Consider the following 12,629-nt stretch of genomic DNA (forward strand, 5'->3'; position numbering starts at 1 on the left):
TTGATATAAAAACTGCTCCGTCAGCTAAAGGCATATTTTACAGTCTCTATACTCCAGGTAACGATTAATCAATTACTATATTAGTTGACAATTGTTTTCAATAATCAGCTAATCCAATTAATTGTTTCGGCTCTAATCTGAGGTTAAAATAAAGAGTAAAAATTATATTAAGGATATTCTAACAGAAATAAGCTCAATTTAATCAAATAAAAATCTCACTTTAGGGATGATTTTATCCAGTGTTTTTCTTGTTTTATAAACTGAAAATAAACAACAGAATTTTTCAAAGCACTATACAGTATTACACTTTTCAATAATGAATAAAAGTTGGTGTGACTCAAAACATACATGCACAGAAGTCCTCCGAGTGTATTTTCTCACAAAGAGATCAATTCTGCACACTGCTGAATCTGATCGCACAAGGCAAGAAAGTGGGCCCTGTCAATATTAGCCCTTTTATGTTGGGAAAGTAAGATAGACACATACTTTTTACCACAAGCCTTTCACACTCACACAAGCTTTCTTCAATGCATATTTCCACCTATTCATTGTGGTAAGATTGACATGCAATACATGTGCTGTGCTGCAGACTGTTCTCACTCTGCATAGGAACAGATTTACTGAATCAAAAGACATTTAAGGACTCTGCTAAGTGAAAATACAATTAAAAAAGCACAAACTTGTTAAATACGGCTAATTCTGATATTAGTTCTACCTTGCTCAGACTAAGGCTGTTAACAAATCCTACACTAATTAGGCAATCAATTGTATGATTAAGTGTGTACCAAAGGATTCACTGTGAAATTAAAGTGTTTAAGTGATCTATCCAGACATTGCTTTGGTACTGAGATTACACAAAAATTTGTTTAACCTAAATGGCTTCGAATACACTCTTAGAGTGATAAAGAGCACATTTATTTCTTGTAAGATCTTCAGTTGAGCTGTTTAATTAAAGAAATAGAGGTAGACCACTGGTCAGATGGTTTCTTTGTCAAATCTCATTTTTGCAAGAATCATTAATAAAAGTGCCACAATTATTATATTGTATTGTATTTCATTCTAATTATGCACATATGTAATTTTACATTAACAGTTGTTTGCAATTTATTAGATGGAAATAACTATGACTCACTGACGCAACATCTATAGTTTGCAGAAGCAGAAATGCAACAAAAGGTTACAAAAAAAAATGAAAAAGAAATAAAACCTTCCAATTTGAAAACAAGAAAACAGTTATGAGCCACAACTCCAAGGGTGAATGGCACTAAAGGAGAAGTGAGGACCACTAAAAATCCCAAACAGAACAGAAACAAAACAATGTGTCTATAGTGCAACACAGTGGTATGAACATCATGCCTTAGGGTTTGCTGTCTTTAGGCACTTTTGTAAGTAAAATTATATATTTTGTTTAATTCTCACAAAGAAATTGTGGCTTTCAGAAAGAAACAAACTCATATGGATTGGAAAAAAATAGAAAGCCTTTGTGTCCCTCATCTGTCTGTTTCTTACTGTCTGTCTTCTTATGCCCCTCACCTTTATGGCCTCACACTCCTTTTTTCCCCATCTCTGCAGTTTTCCTTCTTCAAATGTCTCATCCCGCTTCAGTGAGTCTCAACCAGTTGGTTATATCTTTCCCTCTCTCATTCTTCACTTCACTGTGCTGTTACTGATAGCCCATACATTAGCTCTAACTGTGAGTCACACATCATTGCACTGTAAATGTTGCTCTTAAGACTCTTATTAGGCACTCTGTGCTTATCTGAGGGGGCAGCACAACACTGTGTTCTACATGTATTGTAATCTGACACACATGTGCTTACTTTCACAGGCAGAGCTATGATATGAGCCTGTTTATAAGGGGAAAAAAACAAACAAAACGAAACAACATGAAATATGTGTTCTTGTCTTTGCTATCAAAGACGACAAGAACAATAAAGTATTTCCATAGACGGATAGTGTGTACCGTAACTACAAGGCTGGAAGAAAAACCTTCCAAAGTCTAAAATGATGTAACAATTTGCAAACATCATCTTAAATGATAATTAATCTGAATACTTAAGTTGTTTTTCATACAATACTTGCAAAAGTTATGAAAATTTTGATTATTACAGTGACTTCCAAAAGTGTTCATGCCCCTTAAAGTTTTTAAGATTTTCTTTTTATATACTGGTAAAGACCTTCAGGAATCCAGAAAATGGCAAACAGCACCAAAAAAAAAAAAATAAATAAATAAAAATGTTTTGCTTCCTTTTCAAATATCTTCTTCAGTTTAAAGCTAGCTGAACTATTTAGCATGCTGTTTTTAATATACCAGACCAAGGCATGATGCTGGTTTCCTAATAAAGGAGTTGTCTTGAAGTTATCATTATCAAAGTTACTTAACAGATCTAAATCAATTTATCTTCTTTTCCTTTCATTTAGCCTCACACTTATATTCTTAGTTGTGTTGGTCCACCGATAAAAGTTTATAAAGATATATATGAGGCTTATGGCTAAATTTTGAAACAAATTAAAAAAGAATATGAAGCTGACTTGAACTTATCTGTTGAGGAAAAAAATCATAAACACGAACTAACAAAATAATGCTTCTCCTTACAGAGAAGTAGATAAGTATTAAAAGATTGAATTATCATGAATATGGATATTGAAAGACAGGACTTTTACAGACATCCCACACAATCGTTACTCATGGAATTCAGCTTAAAGGATATGGACTGCAGACCATACGGATGCACAAGCTGCGGGGGCAGGTTGTCTGTTTCAGACAGAAGAAGACCACAGGCACCAGCTCAGGATGGGGCACAACTAACACACTGGTATCGCTGCTGCTGTCATCATCATCCTCCTCTTCATCATCACCTTCACGCTCCTCCACTTCCTTCAGCTCCTTTTCTTCTTCCTTGATCCTCTCTTCCTTAATGATCCCTTTCTCCTCCTTTTCTGCCTTTTTTTCCTCAGGATACAGGTGGTAACAAGGAGAGGACCAGCAGGGGGACGAGGATGAAACAACAGCATCCCTGCTTTTGGCTATTGTTGTTGTTACCTTGGAGGTTGTTGCTGCTGACTGTGTCGTTGATGTTGCAACACCAGGGCCCTCCTCCTCCTCACTCATGGCAACCTAAGTTTCTTAAATAAAAGAAAGAGAACAAACAGAGTGGTATTTTATTAAAAAAATCAAAGAACAAGATTAGATTGTGGGGGGAAAAAAGCAAAAAACAAAATAAAAACATTAATGCAAGATTATCATGCGAAATTGAACATTCTCATAAATAGACATAAATAGGTTAGCAAGAATGGTCCAAAATGGTAAAGTGTAAAATGTCATAGGCAATACTTTTTTTTTTATATGCTCTCAAAATATTTGTACTTTGTTTCTATTTTAGTGATTTATTTTCCCAGATACTAGTGGAAGTGGGCTTCAACAATACTTTCGTAGGTGGAACATTTCAGTTCAACATCCAGATTGGAGAACTGACAGTTTTTGAGCAAACCATTGCCCAAAGCATCACATCTCCTCTGCCAGCTTCTATTCTTCCCAAACTGCCTCCTTTTGCCAAGTGTTGCCTGTTAAGCAACGTACATGCACCCAACAATCAATATGACACAAAAACACGATTCATCAATCCAGACAACCCTTTCTTTTCATGGTAGTATTATGCCACTATTGACCAAATCCCAATGTAGAATATTGCAATCACAAGTGACTGCGTGGATGTATGCAGTATTTAATAGAATACTGTATTTCTAGTGTCAGGCACATGTGCTCTGCTTATCAGCAATATACAGAGCAAGTGCTATATTTAGCCATGTTGTGCCTTACAGCCATGCGATAAATATTTACATGGATGGAATACCTAGCATAGTTTGGATCTGGATGCACAACTGGTTTCTAGATTAAGAGCTTGGACCACTCTGCTGCTTCACTGCCAGAAGAGGAGCATCAAAGGAACATCCTGAACCCCCTGTGGACTCTCTATAGAAGCCTAGGACCCCATCACATCTTCCTCTCTTCCCCATGACTTGTCAAGTCACATCGGGGAGATTACCTGCATGTGTCTCTTTGGCAGGTGGGCACATCCTTCAATTTTTATACAAAATTAAGTAAGGCCTACTGTTCTACTTTCAGATGAACACAGGTAGCCAGTACCAGGCTGTCTGCATCTTTCTCTCTTAGTTTTGCTGGAAAGGCCTGAAACGAGAAGCACCAAAGACAGGATAAAAGCAACTCTTCCTATGACAGTCTCACAGACCCTACAGCAATGCAGCTGCCCTCAGCCTCACACATCTTTTACATGCTAAGCCTTTCCTGGCCATTGGAAATATGGAGCGATATTTGTGCCTTCGGTTTGAGCGCCCAGGAACCAACCCGAGCGTGCAGTGAGACAAAACGCACGCGTTCAAAACCGGTCTTGGGCGTGCTCAACTCTGAAAAACTCTTCTCAACACACTGTTGTCACGCTCAGTTCCATCATCTCTGCGCTTGCAAATTCATAAATGTATGTAAATGCCTTATCTTCCTCAGAACAAAGATTAACTGATATAAAAGATCTTTACTATTAGTTGGACCATAATTTAAAAGGTGATAGGAACAGGTTCAACTCTTCCTGGCCATTAAGTGGAAAACTTGTGCTTGCCAGCTCTCATTCCATCCATTTTTTTTTTCGCCAGTTGCCATGTCCAATAACACTGATTCTAACCAGTGATTTGAGCATTAGTAAAAGATGAATTCAACTGTTCAAAAGGAACACAGCAACCTCCGTATGGCATCTGAAGCTCCTGAAGCTAACGAGGTAGGCCTCAATAGGACTGGTGATGAAGCTCACAGGTAATGGGTAGACAGAAGGACTACAGCGTCTGGTGTTGCAGGAGCCATCCTAAGCGTGGGAGGGAATTCATGGCGGCTAAACAATGCTGGTCTATATTGTATATATATATATATATATATATATATATATATATATATATATATATATATATATAAATATAGAGAGACCAGCACATCAAGCTCACATTGGTCATTTCTTTAAAAAAGCATCTCAGAATTAATAAAAACATGACTAAAAAAAGTTATATAACTCACCCTTTTTCCCCAAATTATGCTTGTAGAAATGTGCAATGTGTTTCTTTTGATGTTACAATGTTTAAGGTCATGTCCTAGTAAGGAAAAGTATGGTTTATAAAATATCTAGCTTTTACTGTATAAGGTGAATGACTTGGCTGTATCAACTGACTATAAAATGCTGCATTAAGAAAAAAAAAACAAAAAAAAAAACTAAATGAATAATAGCTTCCAAGCTGAAACAAAACACTTGAAAGGCTAAATCTAAGCTGTTGGAAAGTATGAGATTTTTTTGTAACACTTTTAGAATGTAAGCTTATTAAAATGCACTTTTATTTTTATTAATTGTTCTACAAAACTCAGATGTCAGTACTTAAGTTTGGTAAAACAAAAAACATGAACATCTTTTTTTTCTGTCCACATCAGCATACTGTTGCTTGCTGTGCAAGCTAATTCTTTTTTTTTGTTAAGTGGGGTTGTTAAGAAACGTTTTTCATTTATTGAGGTACCTACAGATTTATATATAGGATAATTTACTTTACTATTTAAAATAGCCTATTTTTTCTTTATCTATGAATACACTAAATTCACAGTACACTGGTTTCTTGAAAACTGCTTTTAATAAAATTTAAGCATGTGTTATTCTAAGCTTTATCACACAATATCAAAGGCCATTTTAAAAGCTGAGATCATTGTTATCTTTTGAAGTCCTCTTTGATGAGCATCCCAGGAAAGTTCAAAATTGTAAAGATCGGCAAAAGAGATAAATGCAATCTCAAGGATATTACATTTCTTTTTGAGCCTCATACCAATTAATCATCTACAAAACACTTGAAATTTTTTAAACGTTTTTCACCTTATATGGAGTTGCCATTGGTATCTGACTTTTAGCTGGATGCCAGGTGTTATGTTTAAGATGGACATTGCGGATACTCTTCTGAGTACCCGCAATGTCCATCTTAAACATAACATTTTGATTGTTTGCAATGCCAGACTCATTTAACATGGAAGTGTGTGTGATGTCACATCCAAAGAACAGCGGTTCGGAACTTCCAGACCAAAGTACGTTCAGGGAATATAGGCTACAGGCATAAAGAAGCATTAGAGCTGTACTACTGAGGTTTTAGTCTGCGCATCAAATTATGTTGCAGTCATAAAGCGTCAAATAAAAGATATTTTTCAGTATAAACATACAAAAGATCGATTTTAAGGAGTTATGGCTGGTTTACAAATAAGAATGTCAATATATTTTAGCTGATAGATGTGGAAAGCTGAACCAGCAGTGCAAATACTGCATAGAAAAACACAGCATGAATACTTTGTAGATTTTTATGTTTACAAAAAAATTGAATAATTATTTTGCTTCTACTTCACAAGTGTACAGTATCTACCACATACAATAAGCACTGCATATAACTATCAAAACCTATTAATAATGTTGCATTTTTTCTTTTTCAGGTTTCTGCAACATTTTTTCATATTTTCCCCATTGTGGGACAAAAAATGGATTTTTTTATGTTCTATTCTGATTTATACTAACATGTGGCACAGTACAAAAAAATCACAAGCTAAATGCAGTAGAAAAACATTACCTCTGCCTAATCTAAACACTTGCAATTATTGATAAAAGATGATGTTGTAATATAATGCAGCTAATGGTAACAGTGCAATCCCCTGATAAATGTGCCAGGCAGCATAAAAATTAAATGGGTGTAGGAACACCTTACCATGCCATAACACATAATATTTGTAGCCAATTAGGTTTGTGCCAATTTATAATGACCAAATGGATTGACAACACTAGTCAAACATTCTGATACACCTACTGTATACAGTTTAAACTATCAACAACAGAGTCAAAGGCTAACTGTTATCTTGATGTGGCACCAAGCCTTATTAGTGGATGTGGGGAAAGTTTAATGGTCCATAGCCTCACCTACAGGCAAAACTACATGTAATGACAAGCTGGAAGACCGGAAATTTTCTTTAAAACTAAAGTTATAACTTATATGAAATTTAACATCCCATAAAAGACACGTTCATTAGGAAAAAACCACATCAACATTGTCTCGGTCAGCCATACACATCTAAGCACGGGGCACTAAAAAGCATCCATATTAGTCCAATAATGGTGTTGGCTACCTTAGATGAAAAGCCTTAAGTAGGCCCAAGAGAAAGCGTTGCTGCCCCCACAATCCCCTCCTGACATTTCCTTCAGACTTTGGGTGTTTCACTTCAGATATATAAATAGGTTGACAAATGAGCAAGGATTCAAGACCTTGCTACATTGTCTGTTTAGAAACACACTTTAAAGGAACTTATAATCAAAATTAGATGAGAACTGTAACACAACCATTATGAAGTTCTGTTATTCAGACAGTACTGCAGACATAAGTCTTTTGATAGATGAAAAAAATAAAGGTGTAATTTCCATATCTTCTCTCATCAGACGGTATCAATAAAAAAGCCACAAAAGAATAACTTAGACTGATTTTGTCAAACTTGATTAGCACTTTCAGTGTAAATAAGAAGTAGCACCTTACTTATCATGCTCAGTGTGTCTGATATTGTGAAAGCAATTGCTGGTCAAACTCAAGGACTGCTGTAATGCTTAATGTGATACTAAATGTATTGTTGCTTTGGACTTTCTCTTCGAAATCAAATATGTAGTGCCCTTGAAAAATTACTACTTGCTAACAAAAATAAGTCGTGGTCAGTCAAATCAATTCAGCTGAAAAAGAGAAATTAGAGTGATGTGATAGATTATTGTGCCTGATCACTGTGCTCTTTTCATATAACAAAAACAAACCTGATCACTTGACTCATTCATAAGCAAATGTGTTTTTTTTGCATTGTTCATGTAAAAAAATAAAAACAAAACAATTGGTAATCTACTCCTTGTTTGCATAATTTTACTCTACGGGGCTGCAATATATTTAAAGGTTTCACAATGTGATATTTGTGTAAACAAAAACACTGGTGATATGAAAGTAAGCAAGGAATTATCCATCAAAGCTTCTAGTGACAAAATGTTACAAAAATGCTAGATGTAATCCATGTTTTCTTTATAATGTTGATTAGTTCTGGGACAGAAAACTAATAGCAAGTGATATTCCCGCAACATATATATAAAAATGTACACTTTTGATTAAAAATAATGTAAAAATATATACAGACCATTATTAAGGTGTGTGGAGTTGACAGCAATGTTAGTTGCTCTTTTTCTGGCCACGGACCTTTACAGGCCTTTACAATGGAGAGAAGGGGTCAATTTCACAAAGCAGGATTAACAAACTCTGACTCAAATCCCTCACTCTAAATTTATGTAGCCAAAGGTTGGAAACCCTGAGTTTTCAGTTTCATAAAAGCTGTGGTGAGTTAATTTAACCAACTCTAAGTAGGTCCACTCAGAGTTAAACACAAGTTAAACACAAGAGTAACAAGTATTAAAAGCTTTTATCAGTGGAGCCCTGATTCAACAATGTTTTCACCATGACGAGGGGCAACAGGAAGTGCCTATTTCACCCCACTGGAACTAGAGAATTTAAAGGAGAAAGGAAATAAAAATTGGAGAATGTGTTTAAAATAAAGAGAAACAGAGCTACAGCTGCAAAGGAGAGGAAGATGGCATAGGATCAGATAATTGCTTTTTGAGTTTGCAGTGGAAACTGAACTTTGGAAAGTAAAAAAAAGAAAATTGCACTAGTAAGAATTAAGTTTTATATATCTAGAAATGTTTATACAATTCAAGAGGCCATGTTGACGTCAAATCAATAATAATAATAATCAAATTAATTGAATATGTATTTTTTCATAGTTAAAATAATACAAATGCTGAACTGCAACAATAGGAGTATGGCAATCTGAAATTAATTTCTCAACATCCAGAATGTTTATTCTAGAAATGAAGAATGTCATTTTGTTAAAAATAGTCATTTTGACAAGGAAAAATGTTTTCACAGATATGTTAAGTCAAACTAATACATATCAAAACGGCTTGTCATAGCCTGTTGTAACCGCAATATCATTATGGGGAAAACTTGTTTATTGCTTGAATGGTAGTTGATCAATATATTCTACTTTGGTAAAAATCACAGCAGATAATATAATTCATTTGAAGTAAAACTTTGAAACGTTGTTGGGTTTTTGTTTTATGTACATTGAAAATAAAGAAGACAAAATCTATAAAGTAGGAAAATAGTAAATACAACTTACGGTTTTAGAGGTGGCCGAAGTGGCTGTTACATATGATAACCTGCATATTATCAGCCATAAGAAACCTACTAGAAGGCAGAGGAGGAACATCCTGAAGCAATTCTATGGGACTGGTGTTGTTTGACTGTGCAGTTCTATTTTCTATTAAGTTGTTATCACACACACACCAATGTTCTCTCGCTAATATCAATTTCTGTCAAATAAGTCTGTATAATGCTGCAAATGTGAGGCTGGCTAACTTTGTGGATGTATATCATGGATTGAGGTCAGACGGCAGTATTCATAAACATAATTTTCTAAATATGGTAGGTACACATTAATTCTCTTGCAGTTAATGTCGATCATTTTTTAATAAGATCCAGTCAAAGGGAGATGCAATTTTTGTTTGAAAAAACCTAATGTCTCTAACTGACCCAATGAAATATTTTTTTTTATTGTTTGCACAAAAATACGACAAATGGCCAGGTTAGCTTTTGGGAAAATGTTTCCCTGGTAAAAGAAACAGAGGCTGAGTGAACTCTCTTTATGAAACGGAAAACTCAGTTTCCCTGATTTCTGGTTTAGACATTTTTTTTAAGTTCTAATGTTTTCAGTAAAGCTGCTTTCTGAAACTTAGGCAAGTTCAGCCCAGATAATCTCTTTCTAAACTTAACTTTTTGGTGCAGCTTGAGCCTGTCTTTTTTTGTGGGTCGTTCAAACCACAAAGATGAATGTGCACAAAACACACTGAATAATGGTGGTTAAGGTGACCAACAACTTCTCTCTAAGGTTGTACTTCTTGAGTTGCTACAGGAAGTACAATCTCTGCTTGGATTTCTTACAAACGATGGCTGTGCCAGAATGCCCACCTTAACTCCTAGAGCACTATATAGTGGTTACGCCATTTTAAATGATCCCAGAATGCTTTGCAAGAGCTCTCTTTGCAACACATCATGGGATCTGTTTTGGGGTCGAGAGGGAACAAAGATGGTGCAGGCACTGTGCAGTGAAGTGGAGTCACATGACCATTGGGAAGCAAAAGGTAGTAATCATTTGTTCGAACGGTCAGTTAACTGAGTTCATTATAAAGTCCACTATATAGTCCCTGCTCTATATGGTGATTGAGGGTTTAGAGGTTAGGGCAAACGATCGGACACAGCCATTATATATGGACGAGGACCACCCTAGCTCTTCAGAAAGGGTTGTTATTTGAACAGGAAGTGATCTAACGTTAACACAGTGTTTTAGAGGTTGATAGGAGGTCATTGGAGGGGTGTCCACCACTATATCCAGTGTCTTAAGTGGGTTTAGCTCAAGATGGTTCTAAGTGCACAAGTGGACCAAGGAGGATGCAAAACATATTTAATAATCCAATACATTGAGATACACAGGGAGCAGGCTAGTATCCATACAAGGGAGATAACTTACAACTTTAAACAATTTATTTTGTTTTAATTCAATAAATATGAATTAAAACAAAATTATTGCTGAAATAGAATACCAGTGAGTCATGTATGTTAGGAGATAAGAGAAAGGACACTATATTTACAAAAGGGAAACAGGACTATGGGAAGACCAAAGCAATAACTCAATACAAAAGGTACAAAGCAGAACACAGCTCATTTGTTTCATGGCAAATATGAACACAGATTGGTGATTTAGTATCAAGTAGTAACTTACTCAAGTAAAATATTTTTAATTTTACTATGCACACTCAAAAGAATCTGTCATGAATTAAATCCTCCTGGTTAAAGACAAGTTGTTTGGCCCTTCAAATTGTACCAGTGAGTGAATGCAATTACATTATAAGTGTTGTTTTATCTATGTTTTAAAATTTTCTAAAAAAAAATGTAAGGTGACTGTGTTTTTAATCTGCTTCAATCTATGTTTTGTAAATAGTTAAAAAGGCATTTAGAGTGAGTATTTATGTGTCAGGGTTTTACTTCAGGACAGCAATGTGCTCAGTTCTTGCTTGATGTCTGAGCCCCAAAATCTACCTGGAAAACATTTTACTGAGTAAAGTCAACTGGAGGAGTTGAAGAGGGAGCCACTGCAATGCTGTCACTAAAGAACATGACATAAACCATTTTCACACAGAGACTGCAGGCCTGAAATACTATAAAGATGTCTTGGATCTCATGGCATGTGAGACTGCAAATGTCAGCTGGATTTGTTCTGGACCTGGGGAGATTTTTCCACCTAACCCCCAAGTAACACTGGCTGAAGAGATACCGTGCAAATGCTGCAGTATTTACCCAGACTGATAGAGAGAGAGCAAACCCATTTGTTCATTTTCTCTCTCAGCCTTTTGTCAATATGAATTAAAACAGAATTGATATAGAAATAATAATAAAAAAGTTGCTAAAAATCTTTATCTCACATGATTTACCCATTATAAAGTGAAAATGACAATACCATCACCTTTGAGCAGCACATTTTTACCAGTTACCATTATTTAGGTGCATGACCAACAACAGATAAAATCTGGATCAAAATCTATCAGTATTTTCCAGAATGTCATAGATATTCATCTGTGCATAAAAATACCATCCAAGGAGGGAGAGAGAGCATAGATGAAAAATAAAAGACAACAGGTCTTCTAATACTTTCCATAGCAACGGCCATAAAAAGAATATTACAGATTATCTGAAATGTATATTTCATGCTGAGTTTGTATTGTACAGAAGTTGCCATAAGTAAATTATTGCTAATTTGCACAAAGGGTTTTAGTTTTAACCCAAAGCTGTTGTCACACACTTGGAGCAACTCTGTGCAGATCTATTTCGTGTATCTTCTGTCAACTACCCACCTTCTATCTGCATTCTGTGTTCTTCCTCTAGGGTTGCAATAATAAACAGCAATTAACTCCCCATTAGATCCAGTCAGAAAAGCACTGCTGTGTGACCACAGGTTATTTTCTGCTGTGCTGTTAAAGGAATAACAGATTTTTACACTTCTCTGCAATCATGACTATAATAGATGTAAAACATCATGTTAGTCTTTGGATTTGTCACATTTACACTGTCAGTATCACTACTTAGGGCTTTACAAAATATTTTACAAAATATTTAAACATTACCGTTGGCATGCGGGATGCTACATGTGCACGGTGAGCTTGTGTGTACAAGTCTGCCAACTCTGTACGTAGGTGTTTCTATGTAGTTGGCAGAGTTTAATACACCCAAAACTGGTTTGTGTTTGCATGCCTCTAAAAAATTAAAATATAAGCAGGTTTGTCTGTGTCTGTGTTTGTCATTCCTCCTGAGGGGGTAGGGGGGACTACAACAAATATAAGTGAAAAGTACCAATAACAGACAGATTTGTTCAAATGACAATATATATATATATATATATATATATATATATATATATATTA

At 35.4% G+C, this 12,629-nt stretch overlaps 1 protein-coding gene across 1 annotated transcript in view; it reads right to left on the reverse strand.

The window, feature by feature from the left end:
- The window catches only part of cacna1i (calcium channel, voltage-dependent, T type, alpha 1I subunit), a 223,517-nt gene that overhangs the window by 152,059 nt on the left and 58,829 nt on the right, over positions 1–12,629 (reverse strand). Inside the window, exon 2 of the mRNA XM_015374068.1 lies at positions 2,712–3,126. Within this exon, the coding sequence (XP_015229554.1) occupies positions 2,712–3,112 (401 nt within the window). The 5' untranslated portion in view covers positions 3,113–3,126. The remainder of the gene's footprint in view (positions 1–2,711; positions 3,127–12,629) is intronic.

This window comes from Cyprinodon variegatus, unplaced genomic scaffold (assembly GCF_000732505.1).
Source record: "Cyprinodon variegatus isolate N-32 unplaced genomic scaffold, C_variegatus-1.0 Scaffold96, whole genome shotgun sequence".
In the NCBI taxonomy this organism is placed as follows: domain Eukaryota; kingdom Metazoa; phylum Chordata; class Actinopteri; order Cyprinodontiformes; family Cyprinodontidae; genus Cyprinodon; species Cyprinodon variegatus.